This window comes from Scyliorhinus canicula, chromosome 9, assembly GCF_902713615.1.
Source record: "Scyliorhinus canicula chromosome 9, sScyCan1.1, whole genome shotgun sequence".
In the NCBI taxonomy this organism is placed as follows: Eukaryota; Metazoa; Chordata; class Chondrichthyes; order Carcharhiniformes; family Scyliorhinidae; genus Scyliorhinus; species Scyliorhinus canicula.
In genome coordinates this window covers 122,128,669-122,145,171 of record NC_052154.1, presented here as the reverse complement: position 1 = coordinate 122,145,171, position 16,503 = coordinate 122,128,669, and the positions used below count along the sequence as shown (strand labels likewise).

Below are 16,503 nucleotides of genomic sequence, written 5' to 3'. Positions count from 1 at the left end.
TGAGGGGCCATGGACTGGCAGGTCTGTGAGGACACTGAACTTTGGAGATGCCAGTATGGTGAATGAGAGTGTGTATGTCAGACGGATTGTTGAATTTACCATGGTTGGGTGTGGATTGGGCAAGTATGTTCAACTGTTTTGGGGAAATCGTGCGTGAGAATTGGGAGATGGGAAAGAGGAGGGCAGTCAGTTACCTCGAGAGGGGGCCTTTGTCCTATCGGGCAGGTTAGTTAACGGCAGTGCAGTGGGGAATGATTTGTGATGGGTGGGTGGGGGAGGTGTTTCTTTGTTTATGGTGGGGGAATGCTGACGTGTGTGGAATTTGTGTGGCCCCCGACCATGATTACGTGGAACAGATTGGAGGTTGAATGCGCCGATTAAGCAGTCTTGCGTTTTTGCTCATTTGAGGTCTTTGAAGTAGGATATGGCGTTTCTTCAGGAGACGCATTTGAGGACGGGGAACCAGACGGGTTTGAGGAAAGCATGGGTGGGACAGATATTTCATTCGGAGTTGGATATGAAGACGAGCAGGGTGGCGGTGTTGATGTGTTGATCAATAAGAGCAGCACGGTGGCGCAGTGGGTTAGCCCTGCTGCCTCACGGCGCCGAGGTCCCAGGTTCGATCCCGGATCTGGGTCACTGTCCGTCCGTATGGAGTTTGCACATTCTCCCCGTGTTTGTGTGGGTTTTGCCCCCACAACCCAAAGATGTGCAGGCTAGGTGGATTGGTCATGCTAAATTGCCCCTTAATTGGAAAAATGAATTGGGTACTCTAAATTTATTTCAAAAAAACTTTCTCACTCCACAGATATCCATTGGGGGCAGCACGGTAGCATTGTGGTTAGCACAATTGCTTCACAGCTCCTGGGTCACTGTCTGTGCGGAGTCTGCACATTCTCCCCGTGTGTGTGTGGGTATATTTTGGGTGCTCCGGTTTCCTCCCACAGTCCAAAGATGTGCGGGTTAGGTGGATTGGCCATGCTAAATTGCCCGTAGTGTCCTAAAAAGTAAGGTTGGGGGGGGGGGGGGGTTGTTGGGTTACGGGTATAGGGTGAATACGTGGGTTTGAGTAGGGTGATCATTGCTCGGCACAACATCGAGGGCCGAAGGGCCTGTTCTGTGCTGTTCTATGTGCAGGTTAGGTGGATTGGTCATGCTAAAATTGCCCTTAGTGTCCAAAATTGCCCTTGTGTTGGGTGGGGTTACTGGGTTATGGGGATAGCGTGGAGCTGTGGGCTTGGGTAGGGTGCTCTTTCCAAGAGCCGGTGTAGACTCGATGGGTCGAATGGCCTCCTTCTGCTCTGTAAATTCTATGAAGAGGGTGGCTTTGGAGTTGGGTAGTGCAGTGACAGACCCTGGGGTAGATTTGTGATGGTGAGTGAGAGGTTGGATGGGGTTGGTGAATGTGTACTTGGGACAATGTGGAGTTTTTGAGGAGGCTGTTGACATTTATGGAGCGCATGGGAGAGGCAGGCCCATGGCACTTTGAGGTCAAGGGCGAAGGAATCTCCACACTACTCGCACATCCACCGGGTGTATTCCTGGATTCATTTCTTTGTCCTGGACAAGGTGCTATTAGTGGAGAGTGATTGGACCAGAAAATTTGGCGATTGTGGTTTCTGACTATGCGCCACATTGTGCAGATTTGCGGGTGGCAAAGGAGGATCCCCAACGGCCGCAGTGGAGCTTGCACGTGGGTTTATTGGTGGATAAGGAGGTTTGCGAGAAGATAGGAAGGAGAGGGTGGAGCGGGCTGAGAGATTGAGTTTGTGGAGTTCAATCTGAGTGTTGACTGGAGGTACTCTTGAAGGAGACGCTCTTGAAATGAAAATTAAATGAAAAATCGCTTATTGTCGCAAGTAAGCTTCAAATGAAGTTAGTGTGAAAAGCTCCCAGTCGCCATATCCCGGCACCTGTTCGGGGAGGCTTGTACGGGAATTGAACTGTGCTGCTGGCCTGTCTTGGTCTGTTTTAAAAGCCAGTGATTTAGCCCTGTGCTAAACCAGCCCCTCTTGAAGGAGAGACAGAAGTTCCAGATGGAGTGCGACCTTGTGTCCACAGGAATGGTGGTGGGGCATTGGAGCAGGGCTGGGGGGGCAATATATGAAATGGGAGAAAGCCAGCAGGATGTTTGCACATCGGTTGAGGAGGCGGGCAGTGGCGGCAAAGGAAATTGGGAGAATGAGAGATGGCGAGGATACGGTGGTAACGGAGCCGAAGGAGGTGAATGGGGTTTTTAAGGCTGTTTACAGGAAATTTTATAGCTCAGAGCCTCTGGTGGGGGATGAGTGGATGTGGCAAATTTTGGATGACCTTTGGATGACCTAGAGCTCCCGAGTGTGGCGGAAAAGGTGCAGGGATGGGGGCCCTGATTGGGCTGAGCAAGGTAACCGATTGCGTGAGGTCGATGCAGACGAGGGAGGGAGGGAGCCCCCCTCGAGTGCGGATGAGTTCCCAGCTGAGTTCTAAAAGAAATGTGGGTTGAAGCTGGGGCCTCTGGTAGTCGAGATGTAGAATGAGTTGATGGTGAGGCGTGAGCTACCCCAATGTTGTCTCAAGCTTATTTTAAAGAAAGACAAAGATCCGGAGCAGTGTGGGTCGTACCGGCCAATTTCTCTGTTGAATGTAGAGCAAAGTTGCTGGCGAAAGTACTGGCAAATAGAGGATCGTGTGCTGGGGGGGGGGGTGATAGAAGAGGACCAAATGGGCTTTGTGAAGGTGCAGCAGCTGTCAACTAATGTTACTGAATGCCATTATGATGCCTTCGAGGGCCGTGAAGTAGAGGTTGTTGCAGCGATGGATGTGGAGAAAGCTTTCAACCTGGTGAAGTGGGTGTACTTATTTGAGGTGCTGGGGCAGTTTGCGCAGGGGTTTGTGGACTGGGTTCGGCTGTTGTATAAGGCGCCTCAGGTGAGTGTTCGGACTAACAAGGTCAGCTCGGACTGGGCTGCACTGGCGGACGAGGCAGGGATGTCTGCTCTCCCCTGCTATTTGCCCTTGCGATTGAGCCCTTGGCAATGGCGCTCAGCGTCTCAAGAGGGGGGAGGGATATTGAGTGGATGGGGCGGAGGGGGGGGGGGGGGGGGGAGAGGAAGCATCAGGTTTCTTTGTATGCGGATCATCTCCTGTTGTATATTTCAGACCCGGTCGGGAGTTGTGATAGGATCATGGGATTTTGGGGCAGTTTGGTCTCTTTTCGGGGTATAAGCTCAACATGGGGAAAAATTAGATATTCCCAATTAATGCCTGGGGACAGGAGGGGGGTTTTGGGGGCTGCTGCTTTGGTTGGTATGGGCTAGTTTTCTTTATCTTGGGGTACAAGTGGCGCGGAGTTGGGCTCAGCTGCTTAAGTTGAATTTGGGGCGGTAACTCCTTTACCGCCCCCCCCCCCCCCCCCCCCCCCCCCCCCCACTATGCTGACCCCTCAATCCTTCTCAAAGAAATCAATAAACGGCTTCCAACCCCCTCAAAGCGACATTGACCTTCTCCAGCCTCAGGAGTTCTGCCAGGTCGCTCACCCACAATCCTGCTTTCAGTGGCTCCGAGTCCCGCCACCCTAGCAAAATCAGATTCTGGGTTATCAGGGAGGCAAAGGCCAAAACATCAGCATCTCTCAGCCTCTGGTCGCCCGGGTCTTCCAACACCAAATATCGCCACCTCCACACCCAGCACCTCTGGCATCACGTCCAAGAACCCCTGGCAGATCCCCTCAGTCTCAGGCACGCACAGACTCTCTCCCCCCCCTTCCACCCAGCACGGCACGTAATCAGAAACCACAATTGCTGAATACTCAAGAGTCGGCCACCCCCGCTAGCAAAGTCTTATCCAACACAACAAAAATCAATCCAGGGGTACATCCAATGCACATGGAAGAAGACCAAAAAGAAACCCTCTTGTGCGGGAGCCACCAAATACGTGACCACTTACTCCATGGCCACCCTTGGATGTCCCTTTTTTAAGAAGGTTAGTGGGATACTTGAGGTTCATTTCGGTGGCTACGGCACTCTGGGCTTGGAGGTGTTCTTGGGAGTGGGATCGGTGAGCGTGGTGTGGTTTAGCTTTACCAATCTTGCAAAATGTTTATTGGGCAGCAAACATTACAATGGTTAGGAAGTGGCCAGTGGAGGAACAGTTAGTGTGGGGGCAGATGGAGACGGCCTCACGTAAATGGACCAATTTGAGGGCAATATTGCTGGCACCCCTTCTGTTCTTGCTGGCCAGGTTTAGATGTTATTATATTTCTTTGTTGTCGCAAAGAGAAAAGGTATGGCAATGCCCCCACCTCCTTGGATTCTTGCAAAACACAGAGATTTATTAAGGCTGTTACTCAATACAATCAATCAATATGACGTGCTCAAAGTCTGCAACAAACTCTCTACTGCGTCACTATACATCACGTGATGCAGAACCAGCAAGAATGTATTCCCAGATACATAACGTCTCTCCCTTCTTACTTCATTAGTGCAATGACAACAATTAACATTTATACAACAGATCCCCTGATATGTTATTTCTATACATATATACAGTTCAATAAGAATGTCTCTGTGGGCATCTATTCCTTTTTGGTAGAATTTGGCATTCTTGAAATCTGCTACTTGTGCCCTTGGAGATGTCCTCATTTCTTTCCGTTGTGGTACTTATTGAGTAGTTATTTCAGTATCTGTCACTATAGGCATGAAAGTATCCTCAGAAACAGAATCTTCAATTCATCACTGTCTCTGGTCTCCTTCCAAAGTGTAGCTCTATATATCCCCTGAATAACCATTTGAGATATTTCTGCAAACTCACTTTGTGCAGCAAGTAACTGATCAGCATGACATCGCCAAACTCTTTCATCATCAGTCTGTATGGTGTATGATATTAGATTTATCTTTGCGAGGACATAGCTGTACCTATTTCGCATATGGTGGTCTAACTCCTAGTTAGCACTCTCTCTCCTTTGATGAATACTAATTTTTTAGAGATTTCCTCCCTCCCAGCAATTTGTGTTTGTTATTGTTGCATGACATTCTCTGAAGTACCAGGTGAAGCTACCAAATCAAACTGTGTTTGTAGTTTCCTCTCGAACATCAGCATTGCCGGTGATCTTTGTATGGCAGCATGTACAGTGTTCCAATACAATATTAGAAATTTGTTTACTCTTCTTGATAATGTTCCCTGGTCCTTCAATGCTTTAATGATTGCACAAAACATTCAACCTATTCATTTGTTGCTGGATGATATGGAGCTGACTTGATATGGATTATACCATTCCCTTTCCCAAGATTCCCGACAGTGTAGAAGGAGGAAATTCGGCCCATTGGGTCTGAAACTATCGTCCAAAAGGCCATCCCTACCTAGGCCCACTCCCCCACCCTATTCCTGTAACCCACCTAACCTGCACATCTTTGGACTGAGGGGAAACTGGAGCCCACGGAGGAAACCCACATAGACACGGGGAGAACTTGCAAACTCCACACAGTCACCCAAGCCGGGATTCAGGCCTGGCGCTATGAGGCAGTCATGTTAATCACTGTGCCACCTTTTCAAGTAGTCCTCTAACTCCCTCAAAGTAAACTGTTTAACATAATCATTGACAATTTGCTCTGGTGTTCCAAATCTTGTGAATATTTAGTCTAGTTTTTCAATGCTCTGCTCAGTTGTTGTTGACTTCACTTTCACAACTTCTGGTCATTTCGAATGTGTGTCCACAATCACTAAGAATGGTAAATAATTGCAGCATTCTGCTGTGCAGAGGGACTTGGGTGTCCTTGTGCATGAAAGGCAGAACGTTGGTTTGCAGGTGCAGCAAGTAATTAAGAAGGCAAATGGAATTGTGTCCTTCGTTGCCAGAGGGATGGAGTTTAAAAGCAGGGAGGTTATGTTGCAGCTGTATAGGGTGCTAGTGAGGCCACATCTGGAGTACTGTGTACAGTTTTCGTCTCCTTACTTGAGAAAGGATGTACTGGGACTGGAGGGTGTGCAGAGGAGATTCACAGGTTGATTTCGGAGTTCAGCGTATTAGCTAATCATAGAATTTTAGAATTTACAGTGCAGGAGGCGGCGATTTGGCCCATCGAGTCTGCACTCGCCTTTCGGAAAGAGCACCCAACTTAAGCCCTTGCCTCCACCCAACCCCATAACCCAGCAACCCCACCAAACCTTTTTTTGGACACGAAAGGAAATTTATCATCTCCAATCCACCTAACCTGCAGGTCTTTGGACTGTGGGAGGAAACCGGAGCACCCGGAGGAAACTCACACACACGGGGAGAACGTGCAGACTCTGCACAGACAGTGGCCCAAGCCGGGAATCAAACCTAGGACCATGGAGCTGTGAATCAATTGTGCTAACCACTGTGCAACCCTGATGAGGGGAGACCAAGTAGACTGGGACTATACTCACTGGAATTTAGAAGATTGCGGGGGGATCTTATGGAAACAAATAAGGGAATAGATAGGACAGAAGCAGTGAGGTTGTTTCCACTGGCAGCTGAAACTAGAACTAGGGGGCATAGCTTCAAAATAAGGGGGAGCAGGTTTAGGACTGAGTTGAGGAGGAATTCTTCACCCAAAGGGTTGTAAATCTGTGGAATTCCCTGCCCAGTGAAGCAGCTGACTCATTAAATGTTTTTTAAGGCAAAGGTGGATAGATTTTTGAACAGTAAACGAATAAAAAGCCACGGTGAGCGGGTGGGTTAGTGGAGCTGAGTCCACAAAAGGATCAGCCATGATCTTATTGAATGGTTGAGCAGGCTCAAGGACCCAGATGGCCTACTCTTGCTTCTAGTTCTTATACTTATTAAGAACATGTGTTCCTCCAGTGGACCAGCATAATCGATGTAAATTCTCTGCCATGGGCTGAGTCAGCCATTCCCACAGATGCAATGGTTGATTTTTTTTTCAAAATTCAGAGTACCCGATTATTCTTTTCCAATTAAGGGGCAATTTAATGTGGCCAATCCACCGACTCTGCACATCTTTGGGTTGTGGGGGTGGGGCCCACACAGACACGGGGAGAATGTACAAACTCCACAACTCCACAAGGCGGCAGTCTTCAGGACACGCGACAACGCAGAATTGCCGAGCAAAAACTTATAGCTAAGTTCCGCACGCATGAGTGCGGCCTCAACAGGGATCTTGGATTCATGTCGCATTACATCCACCCCCCACCATCAGGCCTGGGCTTGCAAAATCCTACCAACTGTTCGGGCTTGAGACAATTTACACCTCTTTAATCTGTGATTATCCCTCGCCCTGGATCTGTAATGATTTGATTACCTGCAAATGCCTGCATTCCAAGCATTGACCAGCATCTCTGACTTTGTCTATATAAATGCTTCTGGAACATACCTCGCCATTCACCTGAGGAAGGAGCTGCGCTCCGAAAGCTCGTGTTTGAATCAAACCTGTTGGACTTTAACCTGGTGTTGTAAGACTTCTTACTGTGCAAACTCCACAAGGACAGTGTCCCGGAGCCGGGATCAAACCTGGGTCCACAGCATGCTGAGGCTGCAGTGCTAACCACTGCATCACCATGCCACCCACAATGGTTCTAATTGTGGAGTGTTCCTTAGTTTTGCACACGATTGCTGTTACCTAACTTTGGCCAGGATTAGATGCTCAAATTGAAGACACAAATAATAACCGGGTGCCAATACCTTCATCCTTGCCACATCAGGATGTCCCTCATGCAGTTGGTCAAGGATTCTACTGTGTAAGCATGGAGGAATAATCACACAGACTCCCCATAATAGAACTCCATTCTGCACTGTCAACTCAAGTTTTTGTATCATGTAGGACACAAGGTCTGGATTTTACCAAAACAGTGTTTCTTTTTGGACCAAGTCCATCACCTTGCCTATCACTGAATTGGTTCTTGGACCTCTTTGAATTTGAAATGAAGCCACAGGTATACTATCCAGGAGTGATATTGACAGAATTTCCTTCTGGATCATGCTCAACTTGTAACAACAATCATGACAAAGCATCAGCATTTGCATGCTGCTCGGACTTACGATACTGGATACCAAAAGTGTTGCCGACAATATTAATGGCTATCTTTGCAATCTACTAGGTGCCAAAGAAGGTACACCTTTATACATCCCAAAAATAGTCAAGGGTCAATGGTCTGTCGAAAGATTAAAATGCCACCCATAAAGTTAGTGGTGGTACCTTCCTACACCGAGAATGATGCTCAAAGCTTCTTTTTCTAGCTGAGCGTAATTCATTTCTGTGGTAGTAGGAGTGCGTGATTCCTCTCCTGAAGGCAAATGTGTGAGATGACTGCACCAACCCCATTGGGTGAGGCATCAGTAGCGTATTGCACTTCATTTTTGGATTTCATTAATCCAACAGCTCTGATTTCAGTAAAGCTACTTTCACTTCATTGTAAGCGTTTTCAAATTCTTTTCTGTCTAGTGCCATGCCTGACTGACACATAACATGTGTAAAGGCTTTACTCATGTTGGTAGACTACCATAATAATTGATCAAACTTAAAAACAGCCTTAATTGTGCCACATTTTGAGGACGTGGTCATCTAAGATTGCTGACATTTTCCTTGATTCTTTGTGTAAACCGTCTTCATCAATGATATGACCAAGGTAATTTATTGATGACTTGAAGAAGTTACACTTTTCCCCTTCTTAACTATCAGGTTGTGGCTCTGTAACTGCTTTAGGGTTGCTTCCAAATTCTCCCAAGTTCTGTTCACTTGAACCGATGACGAGTGTCTAAATATAATTGTACTCCATTCAATCCACTTACAATTTGATCCATGGATCTTTGGAAAAAAGCAGGCACAGATGTTATTCCAAAAGGAAGTCTTCTGTAACGAAACAGACCTTTGTGTATTATGATCGTAAGTAGTAGCTGTGCTTCGGTAGCCACGTTCATCTGCAGATATGCCTGGAAAGATCAATTTTACTGAATTTCTGTCCTCCAGAAGGTCCAGTAAACAAGTCTTCAATCGGCAGCAGTGAATAATGATCTACGCACAAAACTGGGTTAATACTAGTTTTGAAATCGCCACAAATTCTCACTGATCCATTGCCTTTTAATGCAGGAACAATTGGTGTCGCCCAATCACAGCAACAGGTTCATAGCTCCTTGTCCTTACTAATCTTTCTAGTTCTTCAGCTTTAGGCCTTATGGCGTATGGTATGGCTCTAACTTTGAGACATTTAGGCACGCTGAACTCATGTCCACATGTAGCGGCTGAGGCAAAGAGCATCGATTGACTTCTGATGAAATTTTAAAATAGTAACAGAAAATGCTGGAAATACTCTGCAGATCAGGCATTCACAACGGATAGAGAGACAGAGTTAATGGACTGGATTTTCATTTCCAATAGAGGCAAAAATCAGGTCGGGAAACATGTAACTGTGGGTTTTTTTCAGGCTGCGAAAACAAATTTCCTCTGTCTTCCTGATCCCATGCTATATTCCTCTCGCCTTTGTGGGTTCGGGAAGACATTGGATGCAAAACACATAGGTATCTCTTCAGGGGTTGCAGTCACCATTTTGAGGATCATAAGACATTTGAATTTCCTTTCCCACGCTATTTCTCTGTTGTGGTATGGGATTTGGAAGTCTTAAAAACAAAAACAAAAAAACCTGCTGGCAGAGTTGGTGACCACTGAGGAATCAGGAATGTTCTGACAGACAAGCACTACTTTTTTAACAAATTTTTATAGCTTCAAATGTCACTAGTGGATGCTTTATTGTAATACAGATGTTTTTTAATGCAGTGATAGATCTGAGGCTCTATCCTGCAAAGGACGTTTCACTATTACATTGATCAATAATGTGTAAGTGTTGACATGGATTAGAGTACTTTTCCTAATGCAGCACGTGCCATAATGCATCCATATTTGCAGAAAGATGTGCTGACCAACTCTTGTTATGTTTTGGACTGAGATTCAAATGTCTGGACATCATTTACCTTGAACAAAATTGCCTGCTGTTGAACAATTTGCTCCATTCCACTGATTGACAATTGCTTTGAAACTAAAAAGGCACCATGTGTTCTTTGAAATTCAGTGGCTCAAACCTACTGTTTTGATAGCTTTGCCATTATAAATGCTTGGCTGAGTTCCAAAAGCTAATTAATGGGTACTCAGCTCTGTTGGTATAGTTTCTCAAGGGAGTGATTGACAGTTTTAAGAAGTTGTAAAAAATAAAATCTGCTTTTGATGTGGCTCCTGAATGCATGCTTGTTGGTATAACAGCTTACTGGCGACTGAAGGGATTACAATTTTCTTCTACAAGAGTAAATTTTGTTTTTGCAGTTTCAATGATAGAGGTTTGCATAGTTTTATTAGATTGCAGGAGGTTTAATTTATTTTCCTGCATCCATTATGTTGGCACAGCTCCTGAGAATGTGCCTAATACAGCATATATGGTGGGATATGAGAGGTATGAGGGGGCTTGACATGTAGGAGGGGGTACGGGTGTGTGAGGGGTGATATTTGGGGTACATATGAATGCTGTTGGGAGATGGGTTGCTTCCCCCAAGAAACAAGGCGGGTCTCCTAACCAACCCACCTCCGCCACACACTCCTCCTATGAGCACTGTGGCTCAGGAACTACATCTGAATCCCACCTTTTGCTTGAAGAAACAAATCTTGGGCAATGTCAGTCATGAGCTGGGTGCACCTTTCAGAAGTTGCAAAATAGGCCAGGATCATGTTTTCTAAGCCAGAGAGGAAGGTTTGGCCAATGTTTCAGCATGATAAGTTATGTTTGAGAACGATTCTGTGTAGCACCTTCGGAGATTTCAGTACTTTAGAGGCCTGTATAAAAAAAGTTGGACACTGATGTCATGATACCAGAGATGTTGTGTGTGGATTTGACACTCTGAGAATTGTGCAGCTTGCCACTGTTCAGTGTCAAGGATCGTGCATGAATAATGGTCACCAACAAGGTGCCTAGGCAGCTGGGGCATTGGAGCTGATTATGAGCCCATTTTTGCTCCACTCCCCACTGACAGCTTGACTGAGATGGTAGGATTTTCTAAGCAACTATAATGGCATAGGATATAACCTCAAAACACAATGTTATCCTTTACAAATTTGGATAAACACAGAAGGATAGGGAGTTAAAATGTTTCACGCGATATAAATTACACTGCAAACTAATAACAGGACAACATGAAAATAGAAAATTTTAAAACACCTACCTCGATACATCCCAAAATAGCCATCGGATCGGATTGTCTTAATAAGGCAGTCAGACCTGAAATTTTTTTTAAAAAAGAGAATTACTTCAGCAAGTATAGATCTGGGAAAGAAAAAAAACACACATGTACTCTTCATTTTAAAATACGTCTATTTCACAGCACCTCCTACAGTTACTCACATCAACTAGAGCAAAAAAAAAGACACAAAGATTTCTTCAAATTGTTATCTGTGATGAAATTGAAAACATGTTCCCCATTCTTACATTAATAATTTCACTACAGATCGTGCACAGATAAAAGCTATCTAAACTTATACCTCAATATCCTTCCCACAATGTACCTGCTACTACTCTCGAAGATCAAACTCGCGTGCACATTGGGGTAGTCAATTCTTAAACTCATGTGATCAAGATTTCTCCAGTTCACAATCCGTGATCACCTAACTATGTTTATTACCGTAGATGGCATTCATTCAGCGTCACTTTCAGTCATCATTATCCTTTCCTTTAGGGGACATGCATGGTTTGATAATAACTAGATACTACCAGGCAAAGCAGATGATATAATCCAAATGCTAGTGTTGGATCTAGTGCCAATGCAAGCTCAGCACCCATCCTCTGTTTCTCTCGATTACATATTGTAGCCACCTGGGGCGACCACTGCCCAACACAAAATGGAAGATTACAAGGAATGCAGGGAAAATGGACATGTTGCAAAAGCAAGCAGCTTGCAAAGCGCTTGTGTATTCTAGCTACTGCAGAAACCAGTTCTGAATGCTGCAGAAACCAGACAGCACTGTGAAAGAAAACAAGTTAGCATACTAATGAGGCGATACCAGGCGATCCCCACGTACAATGGAAACAAGTTAACACAAATCGATACATTAAATGGAAGGCCAGAATTTTCGGCGCCAAAGGAAGTCCAAAACAATAAGTCCCAAGAACCGCTCAGTGATCGAGGGATTGCCCCGTTATTGGGGAATTCAAATCAATCGATTGGGAAGAGACCCAATCGATTGCGAGTGAATAGAGGGTCTGCCCAGACCCTGAGAGAGATATAAAACAGAGACCCCGACCCCAGCTCTCTCTCTCTGCAGCCTCTCCTTGACCAGCCAGCCCTCTCAGCAGAACACCGTTGTAGCAGAAGAACCTTGAGGAGGAGGAGGGGTCTGGACAGCAGCCGCCAACAAGTAAGTGTCACAACGTATGCAACGAGAGTAGACACTCCTGACCCCCTTTAGTCCATAACTACTGGAAGCCTGTGGACCCAGGATAAAGCTAGAGGCCGTTGTTCCCTGATCCGGCAGTTCCCTTATCCAGATAAGTATTCGGCCTATTAGTGGTAGGATTAGCCTAGCCTTATAGTTTTATATGCATGATTAGTAGATTACTGTAATATAATAAACGTGTCTTGTTTGAACTTACTAACTAGTGTATGGATTTATTGCTTTGAACTTGAACTTGAAACTTGTGGCGGTATCTTAACGATACCTGGTGACTCCAAAGCTAAGAAACGAAACAGCCAAATTGAGTGTTAAGCACACTCACCCAGAACGAGCAACAATATAGATATTTACAGCATGGATACAGCCCTTTGGCCCAGCTTGTCCATGCCACCCAGTTTCTATCACTAAGCTAATCCCCCTTGACCGCGTTTGGCCCATATCCATCTATACCCACGCTGCCCATAGTTTAACTGTTTTTTTTAAAGGAAAAGATTGTACCCGCCTCTACCACTGCCTCTGGCAGCTCGTTCCAGATGCTTACCACCCTCTGTGTGAAGAAATTTCTCCACTGATCTCTTTTGTATCTCTCCCTCTCACCTTGAACCTATCTGATCTAGTTCTAGACTCCTCTGCCTTTGGGAAAAGACGTTGACTATCTGCCTTATCTATGCTCGTCATTATTTTACAGACATCTATTAGATCACCCCTGGGCCTCCTACACTCCAGGGAAAAAAGTCACAGCCTCTCCTTATAGCTCAGACCATCAAGTCCTGGTAGCATCAGACCATCAAGTCCTAATAGCATTCTCGTAAATCTCTTTTGCACTCTTTCTAGTTTAACAATATTATTCCTATAATAGTGTGACCAGAACTGAACACAGTATTTCATGTGTGGTCTTACCAATGTCTTGTACAACTTCAAAAAGACGTCCCAACTCCTGTATTCCATATTCTGACAAATAAAACCTAGCGTGCTGAATGCCTACATCACCACCCTGTCCACCTGCGACTCCATCTTCAAGGAGCTAAGAACCTCTACCCCGAGATCTCTTTGTTCTGTAACTCTCCCCCAACTCCATACCATTAACTGAGTAGGTCATGCCCTGATTTGATCTACCAAAATGCATCACCTCACATTTATCCAAATTAAACTCCATCTGCCATTCATCAGCCCACTGGCCCAAGGTCAATGAGGGCAGTGCAGTCGACGTTGTCCACATGGACTTTAGCAAGGCCTTTGAAAAGGTTGCAATCTCATATAACCTTCTTCACTACCCACAATGCCACCAATTTTTTTATTTTTTAAAATAAATTTAGATTACCCAATAATTTTTTCCAATTGAGGGGCAATTTATTGTGGCCAATCCACCTACTCTGCACATTTTTGGGTTGTGGGGGCGAAACCCACGCAGACACGGGGAGAATGTGCAAACTCCACACGGACAGTGACCCAGAGCCGGGATCGAACCTGGGACCTCAGCGCCGTGAGGCAGCTGTGCTAACCACTAGCCCACCGTGCTGCCCTCTATGCCACCGATTTTGGTGTAATCTGCAAACTTACTAACCATGCCTCCGACATTCTTATCCAAATCATTTATATAACAATTAACATTGGACCCAGCACCGATCCCTGAGGCACACTGCTGGTCACAGGCCTCCAGTTTGAAAAACAACCCACCTCAACCATCCATTGACTTCGGTCGCCAAGCCAATTGTGTATCCAATTGGCTACCTCACCCTGGATTCCGTGAGATTTAATCTTTTGCAACAACCAACCATGTGGTACTTGTCAAAGGCGTTGCCGAAGTCCATGTAGACAATGTCGACTGTACTGCCCTCATCTACCTCCTTGGTTACCCCTTCAAAAAAAACTCAATCAAATCGGTGATACATGACTTTCCCCTTACAAAACCATGCTAACTTTCACTAATTCGGGGCAGCATGGTAGCATCCAGAGTGGAATAGGGGGCTCAAAGTGGGTCGGTTCAGACTTGGTGGGCTGAATGGTCTCCTTCTGCACTGTATGTTCTATGTTCTAATTAACCCTTGCCTGTCTGAATGCCTGTAGGTCCTGTCCTTCAGAGTACCTTCTAACAATTTACCCACTTCAGAAGTACAGCTCACTGGTCTGCAGTTTCCAGGCTTATCCCTACAGCCCTTCTTAAACAAGGGCACAACATTTTCAACCCTCCAATCTTCAGGCATCTCTCCTGTGGCTGTCGATGATTCAAATATCTCAGCTAGGGGGCCAGAAATTGCATCCCACAACGTCCTGGAATACATTTCATCAGGTCCTGGGGATTTATCTATCTTGATGTGCTTTAATACCTCCAGCACCTCCTTCTCTGTAATATGTACACTCCTCAAGACATTACTTTTTATTTTCCCAATTTTCCTAACATTCGTGCTTTTCTCAACAGTAAATACTGGGAAGAGAAATATTCATTTAGGACCTCTCCCACCCCTTGTAGATCTGCACATATATGACCTTATTTATCCTTAAGAGGCCCTACCCTCTCCCTAGTCACTCTTTTGCCCTTTATTTCTCTGTAAAAGCTCTTTGGATTTTCCTTTGCCATATCTGCCAAGACAATCTCATGTCCCCTTTTTGCCCTCTTAATTTCTCTCTCAAGTCTGCTCTAATAAGCCCTATACTCTTCAAGGGATCCATTTGATCCCAGCTGTCTATGCAAGTCATATGCCTCCTTCTTCCTTTTGGCCATGGCCTCAATATCCTGAGTCATCAAGGGTTCCCTCATTCTGCGAGCCTCACCCTTCACTAAGAAGAAAGTGCTCACTTTGAGCCCTAGTTAATATCTTTTTGAAAGATTCCCACTTACCAGCTGTCCCCTTGCCTGCAAATAGGCACCCCCAATCAACTTTTGAAAGTTCCTGCCTCATACCCTTGAAATTGGTCTTGCCCCAATTTAAAATTTTAACGTCATTAATAACATCCACATTGAAAAGGTCCTTCAACTTTAAATTGAGGAACAAATTCTTTGGAACTTGCACATGTTTTCACTTTCACCAAGTTCAACTACCTAATACAGGATTTATCTACTTCAAGCAGGGTCAATGTGACTGACACAGTTAATGCCAGCTGGCAATAACATGTTGGCTTACCACTTGGAAAAGCTCGATAGATTACTGCAAAAACTGCGCCTGTTCTTTCTGAAGAGAACCAGCACATAACCATCAGCGTTGTGCCTTGCTGTTTCCTTGCTTCCTTTCTCATGAAGCTTCCTCTTCTATGCAGCTATTCTATTTGCCTCAACTATACTCTGTGGCAACTGTTTTCACATTATTACGACTCTCTGGGTAAACAATTCCAACCCCCCCCCCCCCCTCCCCCCCAACCCAACCCAACCGAATTCTCTGCTGGGTTTATTGTCAATTATCTTATTTTTATTCCCCTAGTTTGGATCCCCAACACAGGAAGAATTTTCTTCCCTAAATCCATCTTATCAAATCTCAAGATTTCAATCAGATCATCCTTCAGCCCTCCCTTTTCTGCCGAAAAGAGTCGCAACCTGCTGAGGCTTTCATGATAAGTTTTTAAAATTGCACTCAGAACATCCCAAGCACTTCAACAGCCAATAAAGTTCTCCCTAAAATGTAGTCACTGTTGTAATGTATACCTTCTCCGGTCTGGAATCATCCTTGTGCAAGTTTATTGCACCACCTCCCCTTCTTTATATACTACGGAACTGTGCACATTACTCATGGTCTAACTGAGGTTGTATATAAATTCAACATAACTTCACAGCTTTTTAATACCATTTGTTACGAACGTCAACATGAAATGAAAGTCACTTATTGTCACAAGTAGGCTTCAATGAAGTTACTGTGAAAAGCCCCTAGTCGCCACAATCCGGCACCTGTTCGGGGAGGCTGGTACGGGAATTGAACCACGCTGCTGGCCTGCCTTGGTCTGCTTTAAAAGCCAGTGATTTAGTCCAGTGTGCTAAACCAGCCCCATATGACCTCAATGTTGACAGTTGAGGTCAGGAATTTCAACTTCTGACAAACCTCGGACTTTTGGCGCATGCGCAGACCAGAGTTTGGGAGCGAAGGTTATTTGGGCAAAGGATGGGCCCAACGCACCGGTGCAAAAACCT

The 16,503-nt window shown here is 45.3% G+C and overlaps 1 protein-coding gene across 1 annotated transcript in view; it reads right to left on the bottom strand.

Moving 5' to 3' along the window:
- slc25a22a (solute carrier family 25 member 22a) overlaps window positions 1-16,503 on the bottom strand; it is a 230,612-nt gene that overhangs the window by 74,074 nt on the left and 140,035 nt on the right. The window contains 1 exon segment of the mRNA XM_038807493.1: window positions 11,162-11,217. Within this exon segment, the coding sequence (XP_038663421.1) occupies window positions 11,162-11,217 (56 nt within the window).